A 22,629-nucleotide genomic window follows, 5' to 3' on the forward strand; every position below is an offset into this window, starting at 1 on the left:
GCCCAACAAAAATGTACATTTTTAAATTTAAAGGAGCTGTCTGAGATTTTGAAACTGATGACCCATCATCAGAATAGGTTAATATCTGACCGGTGGGGGTCTGACTACCAGCACCCCTGCCGATCAGCTTTTTTTTTTTGAAGAGGCAGTGGCGCTCCACTGCTTTTTTTGTACATCTCATCCCTAAAAACAAAAAATACAAAAAGAGATTAAAAACAGCCCTATGTGGCCAGCTGTTAAACAAACACATATGCAAAAGGACAAGAAAAAAAATAAAAAGCGCCTGGTCATTTATGACTCAAACACTCTGGTTGTAAAGCAGACTCCTCCGTCGGCACGCGAGATGCTCCAGTAAGGAACGCTGCTGGGATCGCACCCTGCCTAGATGGTTAAATGAGATGTCCTGACAGGAAGAGGGAAACAAAAGCTCCTGCAGCCGATCTGAGGACCCGCTTCTAATATCCTGCAGCTGTGTAAACACCGGCCGGCAGCTACACACCATTTACCCTGCTGGACTTCTCACCCAACTTTACAGCGAGCTCCCATCCATCAGGGAGGAGGCTGCGCAGAAGAGACTGCGCAAAGCAGGCGCCTTCTACACAGTGCAGGTAACTCTGCTGCCCCTCACAGACAGGGGATGGTATAGGCACTCACCTGAAGGAGCCATCCAGATTGGACTTGTGGATGAAGCTCAATTTGGCGTCTGCCCAGTAAAGCTTCTGATCTTCGTAATCCAACGTCAGCCCGTTCGGCCAATATATGTCTGTGTCTATAATGACGGCCCGCAGAGAGCCGTCCATCCCGGCGCGCTCAATCTTTGGCACTTCGCCCCAGTCCGTCCAGTACATGTAACTGAAACAAAGAAACAGACATGGCGGTAAGCGCTGTGTACCTCCGATAACCCATCACCTCTGCGCTGGAGAAGAGCTGCTGTTCAGGACACTGGAAAAGCTGGGTCACAACCCATATGAGAGCTGCAACAGTCACATACTGGTAGGTGTCACCCAGCTTTTCTAGTGTACCCATGCACGAGAGAGACGCATGTACCAGGACACTGGGAGAACTACAATGGTGGCCACATTCCCTATCAGAAATTTTCTTCTCATACTTCAATGCTGAAAATCCATCTTTGCCTATCTCTCACAGCTGAGGGTTTGTAACTATTGCATCCAGGCTAGCCAACTCAGAGATACATATAGAGCAGGTAATCTGTATCACGCTACATTGTCAGGACTGAACACAACTGTAACAAATCCACAGCTTTGAGAAGGATTAGGTCTCCATGCGCTTTTAGACTTTGGATGTAAACAAAAATGTTCTCTTTAACAGTCAGCAAGCAGAGATGTTGAAGATGAACAAAACCTGAAATCGAATATTTAAAAAAAATAAAGTGTAGAACATCTATGAGAGGAATAAGTTATATAAGTGATATTATAAGGTCTGGGGCAGTTTGCATTCACAAGGACAGGGTAAGGGTTAACAACGCAGCAGCCATGTACCCCGCTGCACACGGATCGAAGCATGTCTCAGGTATGAGGATTACAGACAATTCACCTTTGTACTTGACAAAGTTCGGCGGTGGGAGACAAGTTGGAACAGACAATCGTGCCACCTCCAATTAGTAAGTCATTATATGAAATCATTGCGCTTGTACTGCAAACCGCAAAATTTGTCCTCTGAAGTAAAGCGCGACGAACGACCCCCACCACCGAACACACACAAACACCAACGGGGGTGCAGGCTGTATGTAAAATGACTAGGAATAAGGAGAATGGGCACTCAAGCCAGGCAGCAAGGATTCCCTGTAGTCATTAACACCACTGATCGCTTATATGCCCCTATAACATTTGCACACCCAATATCGCATCTGTTAAAACTGCCCCAGGGACTGTCGCAAGGGTATATATACCCCAGAGTGGCTACACATCTGGCTGTTAAGAGTCCCCATGCAGAGAAGGAGTCCAAACTGATTACTATGAATTATGAGAATGGGTGCTTGTGCTGGGCAGAAAGGATTCCCTGTGGTCATTACCACCACTGATCAATCTTATGCAGCTATAGGATTTTCACACCCAAAATTAGGGCAGTGGAGTTGGACTAAGCTAGTTTTGGGTGGAGTTGGGAGAAATGTACTGACTACAACTCCAGCTTAAAAGATTATTATCCATTATTAATAATTAATTTAACCTTCCTATAAATTTAGAAAATGCTAATAAAAAAATAAATTTTATGTTTTATTCAAGGCTATTATATATTAAAATCAATGATAAGCAGGGTATTCTAGTGGTGATAGAGAATCAGTCCTCACCTCCTCCGGTTCTGTCCTGCCCCTATACTACAGACAGTGATAAACTGGGTGTTCTAGTGGTGCTAGAGAATCAGTCCTCACCTCCTCCGGTTCTGTCCTGCCCCTACACTACAGACCGTGATAAACTGGGTGTTCTAGTGGTGCTAGAGAATCAGTCCTCACCTCTTCCGGTTCTGTCCTGCCCCTATACTACAGACAGTGATAAGCAGGGTGGACTAGTGGTGCTAGAGAATCAGTCCTCACCTCCTCCGGTTCTGTCCTGCCCCTATACTACAGACAGTGATAAACTGGGTGTTCTAGTGGTGCTAGAGAATCAGTCCTCACCTCCTCCGGTTCTGTCCTGCCCCTATACTACAGACAGTGATAAACTGGGTGTTCTAGTGGTGCTAGAGAATCAGTCCTCACCTCCTCCGGTTCTGTCCTGCCCCTATACTACAGACAGTGATAAACTGGGTGTTCTAGTGGTGCTAGAGAATCAGTCCTCCCCTCCTCCGGTTCTGTCCTGTCCGGGGTGAGCTAATCACGCTTCAGTTCCAAGATCCGAAGTCAGCCTGTCTCCGTACAGCATTAAAATGTATGCACTGTGCGGAGGCAAAAGTAATGAGACTTCGGTGAATAACTTTGGCCTTCGATGCTACAACTTTAAAAACAGGAATACGAAGTCTACCAAGGGCAGGAGATGCTAGGAAGGCTCGTCCTCATCACCGCCTGCCATTGGCTGCACCCCTCCCCAGACACCGGATGCTTTCAGCCGCACAGAAGCAGTGGTGGACGTGTGGGGACCAGGAGCGACGCGGGTGCCGGGGAGCAATGTAAGTACATGGTGTTTGAGGGGCCCGGGCATATGGGGGAGCATTTCAGGGGTCGGATAACCCCTTTGACAGGTCTCTGCACAGCATTAAAACGGAGTTAGAGATAATCAGTCCTCACCTCTCCGGTGTGCTCCCTTATCACTTATACTAGGTATCTTCATGCTGTTCCAAGGCCCTTCGTTCCAGGTCACAAAACTGCACATGCTCAGTAGAGACGACCAGAGGAGGAAGTTCTGTACTGGGCATGCCTGCAAGTCATCTTAGAACTTCTAGACAGAACAGGAAGACAGCATTAAAAAGGTGTTGTCCAGGAATAAGCAACTTTTCACAGGTGCCCACAGCCTGTCTCCGCTATGGAAAGATTCATACTTACCTACTCTCCACCAGTCCTGTGTGACAGCTCTCATGTGTCTATTGTCCAGTCCGCGCCTTCCTCACTTCCACCCTGGCACATACATGATTATTTGCTCCACTGCAGCCAATGACTGGCTTTACTGGAGATGAGTCTCTTGAGGACATGTCACTGCTGAATCCAGTCATTGGCCGCAGTGGAGCAGATGATCATGTCCATGATGGGGAGGAAGTAAACAGGCCGGAGCTGGCACTCAGAGCAGGCTGCGGACACCTAGGAATGAAACGTCATCTCATCTGTTCCCGGACAACCTGTGGGGGCAAAGGACCCCTTACTCTAATTTATGCCGAGTTCCAAATCATCATTGCCCATAGATTTAGTAATGGGTACCCATCTGGAGCATTGATTGATCACTGAGTGTCGGTCAAACAAGTCTCTGTTTATTGATTTTTACAGTTTTTTTTTTGTTTTGTTATGTTTTAGGGGGGGGGGGGGGAGAAAACCACCCAAGTCTTATTAAAGTCATAATCACATTTGCTTACAGAGCAGAAAATATTAAACAACCACAATTGCAGAGATCCGCTTAACCACAAAATAGGAACCTAGTTTCTTCGAAAATTATGTGTTAAATCATTATGCATAAGAAACAGGAACCTGCAAAATATACATAGCAGTACTAAGAAATCACAATATCAGGCAGAATACTGCGCAGAAAACAGGGACAGGAATGTACAAACTGCCCTGGAGACAAAGATACCAAAGAACCTGATGAAGAGACTTAACCAAGATCTCAGTGTACCCAGACCAGGATGGCGCTACCCCGACGTGCGTTTCGGCGTGTCAGGTGGTAACGCCATCACTGTGGATCATGAAATTATGAAGCCCTTCCCACCAATGAGGTTGCATTCCCACTTGGAGTAAATAATTTGAATCACCTGGATGTACAGCGGCAAAACACGGTGAGCGGGCCACGGCGCCTGGTCCTCCCCCCAGCCAGCGACACATCGCTACGCCCCCAATCAAGTGACAAAGTCACGTGATACAGCGGGCCGACGTGGAGACGGCAGGTGCCGCGCGTGCGCAGCATTTTCCCTGATACTGTGATTTCCTAGTACTGCTGTGTCCATCTTGCAGGTTCCGGTTTCTTATATGCATAATGATGTAACATATTAGACTTATCCTTTACAATAAGTCCTTATACTAGAATACGTACATGTAGCCCGTGTCCCTACTAGGATGGTGTTCTTCTCTGCTACCTTTTTAAAGTGACAACGTCTTTTATATATGTACTACTGGGATTTCAATGAAATATATATTTTTTGCACTGATACACTATGAGCTCCATTTTTTGTAGGTTTTGTAAATATGGTGTAAGTAGCTTCATTACTCACATGATGGTAAATCTTATTACTGAATGCCTGGCCATTTATGAAGGAGTCTGAGCATGATAAAATGCAGGAGTGGGAGTCAGGACTTTGGACTCCACAGCCCTGCCCAATATAACTTCCTCAGGGACTGGCACAAGGGCACAAATGTAGCCGTCGTGGGGCCTCCTTTTCTTAAATTAACCTGTATCCTGATAAATGGTCTGAAACTCCCCCAACACAACAGTCCTCAGGTCCAATGTCACCGCTACCCTCCAAGGAAGGTCCAGTGGCCTAGGCTGGCACCAAGGTCTTCTAGCCTCCATGGAAAACCTGATCACACACTGATCCATACCATGCATGTCTACAAGCCGCATGGTCATCCTGCTTTTCCGGTGTACCGCACGGTCGCCTCTGAGTGGCTGAAGCCGAGGTAAGGAATGTCAGCTCCGCTCTCAGCCGAGCCTCCTACCTCAGCACATGCTCCATTTCACTCTGTATTTTTGCAACTCAAGTTCAAAAGCATTCCAGGCCGAGACCTGCCCATCCCAGCGCCTCCACCGAGCCGAGTGTAAACAGGGCAGCCCTGCTAATGGCCTTTGTTACAGGGATCTCTGAATGCAGAAGTGATTGTAGAAAAAAAAAAAAAAAAAAAAAAACGGCTCAATGGCGAATGAACCACACCATCCTTTATCAATGAAATGCACCAACCGAGCCTTTACATAAAACTGCACTTTTTCCACTTCCTGTAAGTGAATGGAAAGCAACAGATACAATGTACCAATCACTACTACCTGTAAGCTAAGGCGACATGCACATGACAGTGAAAAATGGAAACGGGATGTACATCTTTATTTTTAACGGCCATCACGTCCGCTTTAAGACGAACAGTAGTCTATGAGGTTATTCACAAGGCAACTTTTTGACTGTCCATGAAAAACGGACGTAAAAAAAATAGAATGTGTTCTATCTTGTCCGTTTTTCACTGACAGACTGTCCCTATACAATTGAATGGGTCAGTTTTTAACGTCCGTTTGTCAGAAAGGCATCAGTTAAATAAACGTCCGTTAAAATAGTCCATTTTTTTTCACCGTCGTGTGCATGTATCCTAAGGCTACTTTCACATTAGCGTCAGCTAAGCGGAAAAAGTACAAGAGGTACAGAAATCGATTTTTTTTTTCTTTTCTAGAACACAACTCCATCTTCTAATGAAGTCGTTGTTTTTGCCAATTGCTTGCTGACATTACAACAAGCAATAGGGACAACATAGTAACACACAGCAGGCCATGAGAGGCGCAGTGCTGGCGGCAGGGACCCCACAATCCAGTCCTATTATTATCACCACTTCCTACTCTCGGCAGTGTGTAGCTCATGAAGGAAGTCACGTGTGGTGAGCCGGCTTGGTGGGTATATAAGGGGCGAGATAGGCTGTCTGCACACATATCCCTTGTTGCTGTAAAGGGTGATATATCAAAAAAGGGATGATTATTGGCTTTCGGGCCAAAGGTGGCGGTATTTTACAAACTGCACAGTTTGTGAACGGTTCGTGGCAAAGTGTAACAAGAGTGGAGAAATGGCACCATTGTGAATAAGTGGCGTGGAAATTGCCCACTGATGTGAGGTGAACGTCGGCTAGGAAGGTGTGCAAGGGCGGACCGACACTCTACAGTGGAGCAGCTTTATGCCAAAATGAACCAGGGGCTACCAGACATGTGTCTAATACAACAGTTCAGCAAACCCTTCTGTGTATGGGACTCTGAAGCAGACGGATGGTCACTGCTCCTCTGCTAACAAAGTTACATCAGCAGAAAAGACTTCAGTTTCGCTGCAGTATCGGACCCGGACCTCCACTGATTGGCAAAGAGTTGTCTTCTCCGATGAGTCACGTTATCTGCTTCATGGAATGGATGGACGTTGGGATGTCAGATGAGAAACATCAGAAAACAAACACCCTGCAACCATTGCTGGAAGAACACATGCTGGTGGTGGCACTTTATGGTCTGGGGAATGTTTTTGTGGCATTCCCTGGACCACTCATCCATGTGGGTATAAATCCATCCTTGCAGATCACGTACACCCATACATGCCGATTGTCTTCCCTGGGGAGGATGGGATCTGCCAGCAAGAGAACGTGACGTCACAAGGCTAGAAATGTCTAACATTAGTTGGAAGAGCATGACCAAGACTTTCAAGTACTAACCTGGCCCCCTAATTCGTTAATACAACTGAGCATGTGTGGGACCACCTCGATCATCGTGTTCGCTCTATGGCTCCTCCCCCACACACCCTCCAGTCAGCATGGCTCCAGATACCTGTGACAACCTACCAGGACCTTACTGAGTCACTCTCAGCCCATCTAGCTGCTGTCCGTGCTGCACACGGCAGTTACTGGATATTAATGTGACTGAGGTGTGTATACACCCCAGTTAACGCTATATTGAAGTCATTACAACCATATACCTGTTGAAGGTTCCCCACTTTCAGTCTTGCAAAAACCCAGCTGACGTGTATGACTCCCAACATCTGCTGAGTCCTCCAGACTATCAGGACCATGAAACAATTGGCAAGAACATGTAAAAAAAAATCACCACCAACACACGACAACAATCCTGACAAAATGTGGTCACACCTAGAATCACAATGATATCACAGCCCAGACATGGCGTCCTATACCAAACCAGGCCTACTTCTAATAAGCAATGTTTTTTATTTTTGTACATAGGAGGCAGTATTACAGTAGTTATATTCTTGTAAGGCCTCTTTCACACTACCGTTTTTTTGCGTTTTGCGGGCCGTTTTTTTGCGTTTTGTATACAGTCCGTATATGGAACTATTAATTTCAATGGGTCTGCAAAAAAAAAAAAAAAAAAAAAAAGAATGTACTCCGTATGCATTCCGTATCTCCGTTCAAAGATAGATCATGTCCTATATATTTGGCCGCAAATCACGTTCCGTGGCTCCATTAAAGTCAATGGGTCCGCAAAAAAATAAATATAGAATGCATCCGTATCCGTTCCATTTTTTGCGGAACCATCTATTGAAAATGTTATGCCCAGCCGAATATGTTCTATGCAATTACTGTATACTGATTTGTGACAACAAATCACCACCTTTTACTATCAAGAATCCCACAATGTCTATCTTCTATATCATCCTTCTTCGCCTTTCGCTTTCTAAAACTTAACATGGATAAAACAGAATAAATAATCTTTTCCCCCCATCTTGCTCAACCCCCCCAACAGACCTATCACAATCAATGGCTGCACACTATCCCCGGTCAACCAAGTCCACTGCCTTGGAGTGACCTTGGATTCTGCCCTTTCCTTCCGAACACACATCCAAGCCCTTTCCACCACCTGCCGCCTCCAACTCAATAACATCTCCCACATCAGCGCTTTCCTTAACTTTGAATCTGCGAAAATGCTTGTACATGCCCTCATCATCTCCCGCCTAGACTACTGCAACACTCCCCTCTGTGGCCTTCCATCTAGCACTCTCGCACCCCTCCAATCTATCCTCAACTCTGCTGCCCGACTAATCCACCTCTCACCCTATTACTCCTCTGCCCATCCCTTCACTGGCTCCCCATTGCCCAGCGAATTCAGTTCAAAATACTAACAAATACATACAAGGCCGTTCATAACCTGTCCCCTCCCTACATCACTGAGATACTGTCCCGATACATCCCCACACGCACTCTCCGATCCTCACAAGACCTCCTTCTCTCCTCTTCCCAAAATCTCCTCCAAGATTTCTCCCGTGCATCCCCCATACTCTGGAACTCGCTACCCCAACATATCAGACTCACCTACAGTGGAATCCTTCAAAAGAAACCTGAAAAGCCACCTCTTCAGACAAGCCTACAACCCGTGACCATGCTGCCTTTATACCGCCATGACCAGCTTCACCCGCACCTACTATGTCCTTCTACCATACCATGTAGATTGTAAGCCCTCACGGGCAGGGCCCTCTCTCCTTCTGTACCAGTTTGTAACTCGTCTTGTTTATGATTAGTGCAATTGTCTGTATTATGTATGTATACCTCTTCTCATATGTACAGCGCTATGGAATGAATGGCGCTTTAATAAATAATAAAATAATACTGTATATGCCATACAAAAAAACAGAACGGAAACAAAACAGAACAGAGCCGTGAAAAATGGATCGCAAAACACTGCAATAGCCATACGGTAGTGTGAAAAAGGCCTAATAGGGGCAGCATTATAGTAGTTCTATTCTGGTACATTGGGGGCAGCATTATAGTAGTTCTATTCTGGTACATTGGGGGCAGCATTATAGTAGTTCTATTCTGGTACATTGGGGGCAGCATTATAGTAGTTCTATTCTGGTACATTGGGGGCAGCATTATAGTAGTTCTATTCTGGTACATTGGGGGCAGCATTATAGTAGTTCTATTCTGGTACATTGGGGGCAGCATTATAGTAGTTCTATTCTGGTACATTGGGGGCAGCATTATAGTAGTTCTATTCTGGTGCATTGGGGGCAGCATTATAGTAGTTCTATTCTGGTGCATTGGGGGCAGCATTATAGTAGTTCTATTCTGGTGCATTGGGGGCAGCATTATAGTAGTTCTATTCTGGTGCATTGGGGGCAGCATTATAGTAGTTCTATTCTGGTGCATTGGGGGCATTCTAATAGTTATACTGTAGCACACAGAAGAAATCTTCGTCTGGATGATATTTATCCTGGGGATGTATAACCGGAACAATCACAGCGGTGGGCATGTTAATAGTGTGGAGCTGCCCTTCATAATGCTGCCATCACATGATATTAGAGCAGCTCATCCCAACACACTGAAGATTGAATAGCCCCATGTATTTATAGCACGGATTTGTAAACTCATACCAGGTGCCAGCAGTCTTTGTTAGTTTTAATTAAAACATGCCCCATTACAACCACATTTTAGAAGCACTTTACAGCTCGGAGGCTTCCCAGGGTCTGTGAAGGAGATTCTCATTGACTTGCATGGGCTGGAGGGAGGATGGGGGAGGGGGGTGATGCAGTCAGTGAGACCACATGCAAGCAGCTGTGAGCTCAGACATGGATCCTCATCGTTTCCCCCATATGCAGGCTTCTAATCATTCCACTGCTGCAATTAGGGCAACCATGGGACTTCTTCACAATTCCCTCCAAACTTCCATACATAAGCTCCGCAGATGAAGAAGAAAAAAAAAAAAAAAAAACATGGAAGAAGACGGGGGAAGTGCAGAGATCTAGTCCCTTGGCTCCTACCTACCCAAAGCTACTTATGCAGTTCATTAGCTCCCTGCTGAGCTCCCAGCAAGAACCTGGAGCAATCAGCATAAATGGAGCTGTCCCCTGGTACAGATAAGGAGGAACTCCGGGGAGAGCGCAGTCAATGGGAAGTGTCAGCGAGATTCCCCCCTATACCAAAGGAACATACACAGATAGTTCCCATGACATGAACACCATATGGTGGGGAGGTATGGCACCTCTGCATTATATGACTGAAGCATTCCCACAACACACTGCCTACATACAGCGCCACGGACGCCACTACAGACATGACGAAGAATGAAGCCTACATGATCCGTAAGGATACCTTCACACACTGCGAAAAAAAGAAAATCTGACAAACTTTGCAGGCGCAGTTTTTTAAAGTGCAGATTAGGATGCATGTGTGAATTTTGATGCAGACTTCTGTGCAGTTTACACCCCCTCATTAACCCCCTTCAAGGTGGCGATTTTCATTATTTTTTTTTTTTCTTCATTTTTTACTCCCAGCCCTCCCAAAGCCATAACTTTACATAGACGTATGAGGGCTTGTTTTTTTGGGCCCAAAAAGATGTACTTTCTAATGGCACCATTTACGGTTGCATACAATGTAGTGAGAAGAGGGGAAAAAATCCAAAATGGGGTGGAATTATAAAGAAAAAACACCATTCCGTCAGTTTTAGGCCTCATGCACACCACCGCAGTTTTTGCAGCTCGGGTGCAGACCCATTCACTTCAATGGGGCCGCAAAAGATGCGGACAGCACTGTGTGCTGTCCGCATGCGTTGCTATATTTTTTTTTTTTGCGGGGCTATGGAACGGAGCATGTCCTATTCTTGTCCATTTTAGCGGACAAGAATAGGCATTTCTACAATGGGCCACCCATTCCGCATATTGCGGAAGGCACAGTGGCGGCTTCCGTTTTTTTTCGTGGATTCGCGGTTCGCAAAACGGCACGGTCTTGTGCATGTAGCCTTATGGGGTGTTTGTTTTTTTACACCTTTTCATATGTGGTAAAACCGACCTGTTACTTTTATTGTTCAGGTCATTACGATTACAACGATGGCAGATATGTATAGATTTACTGGGGGAAAAAATATAAGAACCTAGGAAAGAATGTTTTCCTTTGCATCCCCATAACTGTATGAGGGTTCATTATTTTGCAGGACGATCTTTACTTTTCTCTGACACCATTCTGGGGTGTGTGTCTTTTTTATCACTATTTATTCAATGTTTTTGTTGAAGATGAAATGACCAAAAAATTGTGAATTGGCCATATTGACTTTTTCCCACCCCCCAGTTTCGTCATTTGCTGCATGGTATAAATCTTTTTATATTAAAGGGGTTTTGCACTTTGTTTAAACTGATGATCTATCCTCTGGATCCTCAGCATCTGACCGGCAGGGGTCCAACACCCGGGATCCCTGCCAATCAGCTGTTTGAGAAGGTCGCGGTGCTCCAGCCTTCTCGCCATTTACCGCAGGGCCAGTGACGTCACGACTAGCATCACTGGCCTGGGCGGGGCCTAAGTTCTGTTCCCTTAAATGGAGCTTATCCCCACCCAGGCCAGTTGATACAAGTCGTGACGTCACTGGGCCAGCGGTAAATAGTGAGAAGGCCGCGGCGCTGCTGCCTTCTCAAACAGCTAATCGCGGGGGTCCCGGTTGTCAGACCCCCGCCAAATCAGATGCTGATTATCTATCCAGAGGATAGATCATCAGTTAAAACAAAGTGCAGAACCTCTTTAATAGTATAGATGTTTTCACACAAGACGATGCCCATGATTTTGTATTTTTATTTTGGGTAAAGGAGGATGATTCGAATTTTTTATATTTTTAAAAATAGGAACTAGTGTGCGGCAGCCCGGTACCACTCCTGAGTACACTACATCTGGTTACCCCAACCGTCACCAGGGGGACCCAGTACATGGCCAGAAGCGAGCGCTCCTGGTCTTTAACTTATCAGATGCCGTGGTCACATTTGACCATGGCATCTGAGGTGTTAAATGTACGCGATCAACGTCATCATCGATAGCATACATTAGTCCCCAAATTTACGTTGGGCAGTCAGGAAGGGGCTAAAGGGAACCTGTCACCATGAAATGCGGCTTGTTATAGAGCAGGAGGAGCTAAGCAGATTGTTGTATCATTTTGAGAAAAGACTTAGTAAATCTTGTAATTTATTCATTTACATCTCTTTTTAGGCTAAGGAGTCATGTGGGCGGTGCCACCCAGTGATTGACAGCCTCCCCTTTATGGTTAGTCAGAGTTAGCTGTCAATCACTGAAAACACCGCCCATCTGCTCAGCTTCTCCTGCTCTATAGCAGATTGCACAGCATTTCGTGGTAACAGGTTCCCTTTGAGATGAATGGAGACATTCCACAGAGGAACACAGGGCAGGAATTGACACTTTTCATTCCCACAGGATAACATGGGGGTTGGGGGGCAGGCATCAGGCCACCCCTATGGTGGATCCTCTTAAAGCAGTGTCACCAGCTATCACAGTAAACCATTAGCCGTCAAAAGATGCTAAAAAGCAAAATATGGGAAGGAAAAGCAGCAGACAAAGCGACTTATAACCACCATCTTCCCCGGAGGCCTTTGGAGGAGGGGAGGGGGGACCCAATTAATTTGTCAGCCACTGACGAGGCTTGGAGGCTCTGGCATATGCTCGGCATCTGATTGCCTGCTGCTGTGATCACATGGCCCTGCATCAAAGGAAACAATCAGCAATTCAGCAAGCAAATAGAAAGCAGACCTCCGGGATCGGACGCCAAGAATCTCCACCAAATGCAACACAAAGTAAACGCTGCACTAGAAGATGACCATAGACCAAGTGATGCACCCCTGACAATCACCAGTCTGTGCCTGAGGCATCCTGCCCTGTTCAGGTAAAGGTGCCCACACACCTTCAGCAGCTGTGGGCCAAAAGCTCTCTCTCCCGACTCCCCCGCTCAGATGAGCGTGTACATGTCAGTGGGGAAAAAGGGAAAGCCGTTGTCAGACGCCTTATCGCCTGGAAGAACAAATGCATTGGGGAAAAACCCAAAGCCCTGATCCTTCTCTGTCAGATTGGCTTTCAAATTGACTGCCATGTTTTTGAGTTACTCGCCCATCTCCGGCGCTCCCATAGAGAATGAATGGAGCGGCAGTGCTGCTCCATCAGAAAGAAGGAACTTGACCCCCCTTCCATGATTGGTGGGGGTCCCAGAGGTCAGACCCACAGTGATCAGCTAGTTATCACTCGTCCACAGAATAGAGAAATCTCAGTTCCATAGAAGTGAACGGAGAAGTGGACCGACACATTCAGAGGGTGGACTCGGGGACTTTTCGCTCTCAGGGTCACAGGCGGTCCCCATGAGGGGCACTGATATTTATCACCCATGCTGTGCATTGGTAGGCCTGTCCACCCATCATCAATGTGAAACCTCTGACTTGGCTATTTTTTCTAAGAAAGTTGGGGGACAACTGATACGGTCACCAAAACAGCTGCCAGCTTTTCATCTGACGTAAAACAAAGGGCAGGGAGGTTTCTATCCTATGAAGAACACTACAGTTGGATGGCATTACCACTCACCCTCTGGCAGGATCCAGGGCGATCGCTCGGGGTTGATCAAGTTCTTGCCAGAATAAAACTTTCCGCAAAGTGCCATCCAGGTTAGAAACTTCTATCCTATTTGTCTCGGAGTCTGTCCAGTACAGTTTCTCTCCTAACCAGTCACAGGCCAGTCCATCTGGCGATACCAATCCGCCAATGACGACATCCGGCGAGCTTCCAGTCTTGTTGAAGTTTATCCTTTTAATGGCTTCCTCGCTGACATCGCTCCAGTAAATATATCCACGGAAATACACAAAGTCCACAGCGGCTGCGTCCTCCAGGCCCGTGACCAGGACAGTGGAGTTCCCCTTCATCCCAGCAGCATCCACCAGCCGCAGGTCACGCCGGTTGGCATATAGCAGTAAGGGAGATGCTGAAAGAAAAACCAGGACAGATGAACTACAGCGGGTACAGGTAGTACAAAAAACAACAATGTACACCTAGCTTCAATTTTGCTAGTTTTCAGTTCCCTTGATGTAGCCTGCAGTGTAAACAATGGTGGCATTCATACACAGTGATATCTCTGTATTCACTTGAATAAAGTCTCCTCTATGCTATACTAGATATAACTATCTAAGGCCTTATGGACACGACATACATTTTTCGGTCCACAAATCGCTCCAGTCCGTGTGCCTTCTGCATATTTTTATGGACCCATTGACTTCACTGGGTCCGTGGTTCGGATTTTGTGGGCATATTCTTTTTGCGGAACTGACATTCAGATGTGGGAAGCATGGTGGTGGTGTTTTTTAGGACCCTATATTCTTTTTGCGGAAAGGTCATACAGATGCAGAATGCACACTGATGATCCGTGTGCTTTCCGCATCCGTACGCCGTTCTGCAATAAGATAGAACATATTCTGTTGGTGGATGCAAAACATTGACCACGGGCCCACTGAAGTCAACGGGGTCCGCAAAAAACGCAGAGGCAGCATGGACGGTATCCGCAGTTTGCAGACAGCATATGGTCGTGTGCATGAGGCCTCAACCAAATTACAAGTGGGAGGTGTAGAACGGAATATATTACTGATCAATATGATCCTGAACAAGAAACCCACCATGCTCTACACTGCATCTAGAAAAAGGAGCAGAATGAAAATAAGTGACACTGATAATGGGTACGACCACATCAACCCACTATTTCTTGACATAGGGAACCAATTAGGTAAAGAAAGCAGCACAAAGTTCCCAATTTGCAGAGCCACGTTAGACTGTGACTGCGGAGAGCTTACAATCTAGAGAAATATCTGGACGAGGGCGATGAAGTGCAGATAGGGTGCGGGCTCTGTGCATGGATATAAAGACTTCCAGGTGTGGGGAGCATCAGCTGAGCTCCGGCTGCAGCTCATAAACCATATGGAGGAATCTCTTAAAGAGCCATGAAATAGCGGGCACGCAGCTCTCCCCCTGCCTGTCCCAGGGTGACCCTACAGCCGCCAGATTGGAGAGTGATCTTCAGATGGCAGAACTACTGCCGAATGATTACAAACTGCGCTGCTACAACATTAGTGGGATTAGTGCTCCACACAGACACCAGTAGGCCCCAGTCCCGAGTACTGGTGGTGGATCTAGAGGGGGCTGCCCAAGGCTTTCATCACTGGCACACGTCAGACTGCCTCAGACTTAAGCGCTGCCAGACTAAAAGTCAAGCGGCTGTTAAACCAGCAAGGACTTGTCTCCCATCCCAGTCAGACCATCATGGACTCCCATATCTACTAAAGTCCCAGACTTCATGTGGGTAATGACCGCAGCGTCACCATCAGGACAGACATCTGAGAAGTGCATCAGGCAGAAACCTTTTGTCAGGGACTTAACCCCTCAGCTGCTGGGGAGGCAGACAAAGAAAGCCTGGTCATGTGACCTCAGCTGCACACTTTTGCTCCTCAGGCGCCTCCCATAATGAAGCGTCTTATTGCCACTTCCTCAGACTTTGTGCTCCAGTTTCTCATAGCAGTAAGGGTCCAGTCACACGTCCGTGAATGCGTCTGCACCCGTTTCGCAATTCTGCGGAACGGGTGCGGACCCAAGAATAGGCATTTCTATGGGGGTGCCGGCCTGGTGTATTGCAGATCCGCAATAAACTACGGATGTGTGAAGGGACCCTAAGGCTACATGCACACGACCGTAGGTGTTAAGCAGTCCGCAATTAGCAGATCCGCAAAAAAATAAAAACACGAATGAGAGCCGTATGTCATACGGACAAGACTAGGACATGCTCTATTTTTTTTTTGCGGGGCTACAGAATGGACATACTGATGCGGACAGCGCACAGTGTGCTGTCCGCATTTTTTGTGGACCCACTGAAATGAATAGGTCTGAATCATATACGCAAAAAAATATATAAACCGGAACGGACATGGAAAAACAACGTTCGTGTGCATGTAGCCTAAGCGAGATGTCTGATGGTGGTCAGTGAACGGAAAAATGCATTACTTATCGCACATGATGGTTTGTTACAATGTATAGGAAGGAGCTGGCGCATTGCGTTCAGGATTGCTTTGAATCATACAATGTAACAGGCCCCTCAGCGACAGGCAGGATGAGATCAGGGCAGGTTTTTAGGCCCTGGATGTAAACAAAAATGCTCGACTTCACTGACAGCAAGCAGAGAATATGAAAAGGCGTAAAAACACAGGGTTTATAAAGGCTTTGCAGAGCTTTTCAACCAAGTGAAGATCGACCCAAGCAGCCGGCTGCACCAGTTGATATGCCGGAGATCAGCGGCGCTTTCTAGGAAGCGAGTTGTAGTCTATGGCTTATTTGGAACTGGCAGCGTGTTCCCAGTCTGTGCCCTGGCATACTGGTTAATGTGGTAAAATCCAGCCTGTCTAGTCCATACTGGGGGAGGGATAGAGAACACATGCGTTGGACAGATGTCAGGGGACGCGCCTGCAGCTGGCATATTGGGGGAGCCAAGTAAAAACAAAGTGACAACAATCTCATCTCACAAGATCTGGAGAAAAACTCCAAACCTCATGAGAAGTTAGGAAAAATGAAGGAGGAGGGCACAGCCCCCTCCCCACCAACTGGGGATGTATGTAAAAGCTATTAGGATGTAAATTGATTAAGTGGGGAGTGGGCGCTTACTCAACAGTCCAGCAATGTGAGGTGGGAGGCAGCCAAAACAAACAATCATGGCGGCTGCTGAGATCCTGAGCCCCCCTCCCCCAACCAAGAAAAAGTAGTGGACACAGACCTGCCAAAAATAACCAAAAACCCATCCCAGCGACTTACTACAACTCTCAACATGTGCAGCTTCCTAGGACCTCACGCAGCCTCCCAATCGCTTTCCTGACACCCCAATATCACCATACCATGGTCCCCGCTCCCTCATACTTCATATGCACCCCTACCCCAAATCACATCCCCCTGTAGAGAGCCCACCACCAGCACAGGTGGGCACACAGCTCATACCCCACACAATTAACCCCTGCACTACCACCAGGTACAATCATCTCCATAAAACTGGTTCCAGGTTACCCAAGTGCAGGCCCCATTTACCTCCACTTCACCCAGTACAAGGTACTCCATGAAAAAGACCCAGAAGGCTCTGCGCCAGCTTGAGGTGACCCCCTTCCAGTAACCCTACGCACCCCACATCGATGTCGGGTACCCCAAAATCCCGTACCTCCTCTCACGACTTTGCCCCAAGTCACCCCCTCGCTCTGAGCCCCCGCAGTCACATGACCCCGCACTTACCCCTCAGCAGGCAGCTCAGGCTGCAGACCAGCAGGCTCCTCAGCACGGCGCCCATGTCTGCGTGTGGCCCCTGTACATCGCGAGCGTGCGCCTCAATGCTCAGCGCTCTCCCGGCCCCGGCTGACGCTTCTCCGCTCAGGACCCTCCATGCTGCGTGTGAAGCCGCCGCGGATACTCTCCTCCCCCTCCTGCTCCGGCGGCGGATTGATCCCTGTCCTGTAACCGAGTCCCGCACAGCTCCACCGACGAACGGGAGCCCTTACTGCCCGGGTATGAACCCGGTACCCTCCGCTCTGTGCACTGTACCCAGCGCCGTCCGTTCGGGCGTTCTCACGGGCGAGTACGGCGCGGAATTCCGCAGGGACTACCTTCTCTCCTCCCTTCCCCCTTTTCTGCAGCCGGAACTACATTCCCAGGGCCTGTCCTCTGTGAGCGGAGAGCTGAGACCTCGGTCTGGAGTGAGGGGCCAGCCGGCTCCCCTCCCACCCTCAGCCTGGGGGATGGGGACACAAGAAGGAAGGGGGCAGAGGACACTTATGTAAACAACCGGGCGACTCCATGTCAGGGCACACGGATGTGTTGTCCCTTTGTGCTGCTGTATACTATACACAGTGTACATTACTATTATACAGTATATACATTGATCTAATCCTGGAATACATTATACAGGAACCCATCATATAATTCACAGTATATACATTATATAGTACATTACACTTCCCATATTATATCACATATACACACAGACATACACAACAGTCTATATGTTTATATACACGTATATATATATAACTATAAAATACACATATATGTATTACATGTAATAAATAATACATTACGCTTCCCACATTATACCGCAGTACATAAACATGTACAGTCCTAATCAAAAGTTTAAGACCACTTGAAAAATGGCAATCATATTTTACATCTTAACAAGGTTCCAAGTAGAGCTTCAACATGCAACAAGAAGAAATGAGAGTGAGACAAAGCATTTTTTGAGCATTCAGTTAATTGAAAACAACGAATGAACTGAAAGAGGCTGTTTCTCAGCTAATCCAAATTTTAGGACCGCATTCTTTTAAAAGGCCAAATCTGGGCAAAGATGTGGATTCATTGTCATTTTCTGTCAGATAGTCACACGTTGTGATGACAAAAGCAAAAAAAACCTCTCCCTTTTTGAACGTGGTCGGGTTGTTGAACTGCGTAAGCAGGGTCTCTCACAGCGCGCCATCGCTGCTGAGGTGGGACGCAGTAAGACAGTCATTTGGAATTTCTTAAATGATCCTGATGATTATGGAACAAAAAAGTCAAATGGAAGACCCCAAAAAATTTCATCAGCACTGAGCCGGAGGATTCAGTTGGCTGTCCGTCAAGACACTGGACGATCCTTGACCCAAATTAAGGCTCTTACTGGTGCTGACTGCTGCCCCATAACCATCAGACGGCATCTGAGACTAAAGGGCTTCAAAAACAAAAAAACGTCTTCAAAGGTAGAAGAAAGTTTTATTCTCTGATGAGAAAAAATGTAACCTTGATGGTTACTGGCATGACAAGCAGATCCCACCTGAGATGTTTTCTACGCGTCATAGTGGAGGGGGCACCATAATGGTCTCGGGTGCTTTTTCCTTCAGTGGAACAATGGAGCTTCAGGAAGTGCAGGGACGTCAAACGTCCGCTGGCTATGTCCAGATGTTGCAGAGAGCATTCCTCATGACTGAGGGCCCTCGTCTGTGTGGTAACAACTGGGTTTTTCAACAGGACAACGCTACGGTACACAATGCCCGCAGGACAGGGGACTTCTTCCAGGAGAATAACATCACTCTTTTGGCCCATCCTGCGTGTTCCCCTGATCTAATTCCAATTGAGAACCTTTGGGGATGGATGGCAAGGGAAGTATACAAAAATGGACAACAGTTCCAGACAGTAGATGGCCTTCATGCGGCCGTCTTCACCACTTGGAGAAATGTTCCCACTCACCTCGTGGAAACGCTTGCATCAAGCATGCCGAAACAAATTTTTGAAGTGATAAACAATAACGGCGGAGCTGCTCAATACTGAGTTCATGTTTGGAAGTTGGATTTCTGTTTTGGGGGGATTTAGTTTTTTTGGGACGTGTGGTCCTAAACTTTTGATCAGCTGAAAAACAGCCTGTTTCAGTTTATTTGTTGTTTTCATTAAATTAAATTAAATGCTCAAAAAATGTTTTGTCTCACTCCCATTTCTTCTTGTTGCATGTTGAAGCTCTACTTGGAACCTTGTTAAGATCCAGCCATGCTAATTATGATTTTTTTCCATTTTTCAAGTGGTCTTAAACTTTTGATCAGGACTGTATAACTATAAAATACAAATATAATATATAATACCTCATAAAGAAAACATTACACTTCCCATATTATACTACATTACATATACAGTCTTGGCCAAACGTTTTGAGAATTACATAAATATTGGAAAAGTTGCTGCTTAAGTTTTTATAATAGCAATTTGCATATACTCCAGAATGTTATGAAGAGTGATCAGATGAATTGCAACGTCCTTCTTTGCCATGAAAATTAACTTAATCCCCCAAAAAACTTTCCACTGCATTACATTGCTGTCATTAAGGGACCTGCTGAGATCATTTCAGTAATCGTCTTGTTAACTCAGGTGAGAATGTTGACGAGTACAAGGCTGGAGATCATTATGTCAGGCTGATTGGGTTAAAATGGCAGACTTGACCTGTTAAATGGAGGGTGATGCTTGAAATCATTGTTCTTCCATTGTTAACCATGGTGACCAGCAAAGAAACGCGTGCAGCCATCATTGTGTTGCATAAAAATGGCTTCACAGGCAAGGATATTGTGGCTACTAATATTGCATCTCAATCAACAATTTATAGGATCATCAAGAACTTCAAGGAAAGAGGTTCAATTCTTGTTAAGAAGGCTTCAGGGCATCCAAGAAAGTCCAGCAAGCGCCAGGATCGTCTCCTAAAGAGGATTCAGCTGCAGGATCGGAGTGCCACCAGTGCAGAGCTTGCTCAGGAATGGCAGCAGGCAGGTGTGAGCGCATCTGCACGCACAGTGAGGCGAAGACTTTTGGAAGATGGCCTGGTGTCAAGAAGGGCAGCAAAGAAGCCACTTCTCTCCAAAAAAAACCCATCAGGGACAGATTGATCTTCTGCAGAAAATATGGTGAATGGACTGCTGAGGACTGGGGCAAAGTCATATTCTTCGATGAAGGCTCTTTCCGATTGTTTGGGGCATCAGGAAAAAGGCTTGTCTGGAGAAGAAAAGGTGAGCGCTACCATCAGTCCTGTGTCATGTCAACAGTAAAACATCCTGAGACCATTCATGTGTGGGGTTGCTTCTCATCCAAGAGAGTGGGCTCACTCACAATTTTGCCCCAAAACACAGCCATGAATAAAGAATGGTACCAAAACACCCTCCAAGAGCAACTTCTTCCAACAATCCAACAACAGTTTGGTGAAGAACAATGCATTTTCCAGCACAATGGAGCACCGTGCCATAAGGCAAAAGTGATAACTAAATGGCTTGGGGATCAAAACGTTGACATTTTGGGTCCATGGCCTGGAAACTCCCCAGATCTTAATCCCATTGAGAACTTGTGGTCAATCTTCAAGAGGCGGGTGGACAAACAAAAACCCACTAATTCTGACAAACTCCAAGAAGTGATTATGAAAGAATGGGTTGCTATCAGTCAGGAATTGGCCCAGAAGTTGATTGAGAGCATGCCCAGTCGAATTGCAGAGGTCCTGAAAAAGAAGGGCCAACACTGCAAATACTGACTCTTTGCATAAATGTCATGTAATTGTTGATAAAAGCCTTTGAAATGTATGAAGGGCGTGTAATTATATTTCACTACATCCCAGAAACAACTGAAACAAAGATCTAAAAGCAGTTTAGAAGCAAACTTTGTGAAAAGTAATATTTGTGTCATTCTCAAAACTTTTGGCCACGACTGTACATACAGACATAAGCAAGAGTGTGTATATATGTTTATATACATATATATATATATATATATATATGTATATAAAGAAGGACGTACAGGTGAAACTCGAAAAATTTGAATATCGTGCAAAGTTCATTTATTTCAGTAATGCAACTTAAAAGGTGAAACTAACATATGAGAGACTCATTACATGCAAAGCGAGATATTTCAAGCCTTTATTTGTTATAATTTGGATGATTTTGGTTTATAGCTTATGAAACCCCAAAGTCACAATCTCAGGTACACTTTGCTCAGGGGGTATGGATTAATTACCTGACTAGAGTGTGACACTTTGAGCCTAGAATATTGAACCATTTTACAAAATTGTAATTTTAAGCTGCATAAATGCAATTCCTTTTAATTTGCATTACTGAAATACATGGACTTCTGCACGATATTCTAATTTTTCGAGTTTCACCTGTATATATATATGTGTATGTTCCGCGATCACTCAAAAACGCAACCATCGATTTCAACGAAACTTGATATACTCATCCCTTGCTACCTGGAAAGAAATCTTGTGGGGGTTTCTGCTCTCTAGGACATACCGTTCCTGAGATATTTAAAAAAAAATGACCTGCATTAGCAAATACAAGCCTGCAAGTCTTTCTCTTCATATCCCAACTGCCATACACACGGTCACATGTCCCTTATCAGCCGATAGAAGCTTGCAGGCCCTTGGTCTCCACATACACACAGTTTTACTGCAGGTTTCCATAACAACCCAGCCATTATTCTTCACTGCTGTAGGTCAGCTTTAAAGCGGCAGGACGCTGTGGATGACACTGTTAAGGGAGCAGAGTGCTGTAGAGGTCACAGTTCAGGGGGTAGGTAGGATGGCTATTCAGACCAACCCTCAAAAGACGGATTTAAAAACTCTGCCCCCCATGTCACACTAGGCCACGCCCCTTCCAGTCCACAGCCGCCAGGAATTGAAAAAATGAAGGTAAAAATATTTCTGTCAGCTGCAAGGGTGGGAGGGATGTGCTGCTGTCTGAGAGTGAGCTGTTCAAAAGGACATCCCTGTGTGAGATATTCCCAAAAAATGCATTAGCCAATAGAAGCCTGGTCAAATGACCCTTAGCCAATAGAAGCTCGCAGGCCCTTAGTCTCCACATACGCACAGTTTTACACCAGGTTTCCATAACAACCCAGCCATTTTTCTTCACTGCTGCAGGTCAGCTTTAAAGGGGCAGGGCGCTGTGGATGACACTGTTAAGGGAGCGGAGTGCTGTGGAGGTCACAGT

General features: G+C 46.1%; 1 protein-coding gene across 1 annotated transcript in view; it reads right to left on the minus strand.

Moving 5' to 3' along the window:
* The window catches only part of LRP6 (LDL receptor related protein 6), a 61,527-nt gene extending 43,929 nt beyond the window's left edge, over positions 1 to 17,598 (minus strand). The window contains exons 1-3 of the mRNA XM_044281335.1: positions 17,390 to 17,598; positions 13,670 to 14,063; positions 655 to 852 (exon numbers count right to left, since the gene is read on the minus strand). Coding sequence (XP_044137270.1) covers positions 655 to 852; positions 13,670 to 14,063; positions 17,390 to 17,444 — 647 coding nt within the window. The 5' untranslated portion in view covers positions 17,445 to 17,598. The remainder of the gene's footprint in view (positions 1 to 654; positions 853 to 13,669; positions 14,064 to 17,389) is intronic.
* Between the last annotated feature and the right edge of the window lie 5,031 nt (positions 17,599 to 22,629).

The sequence above is a fragment of the Bufo gargarizans genome, chromosome 2, assembly GCF_014858855.1.
Source record: "Bufo gargarizans isolate SCDJY-AF-19 chromosome 2, ASM1485885v1, whole genome shotgun sequence".
Classification (NCBI taxonomy): Eukaryota; Metazoa; Chordata; class Amphibia; order Anura; family Bufonidae; genus Bufo; species Bufo gargarizans.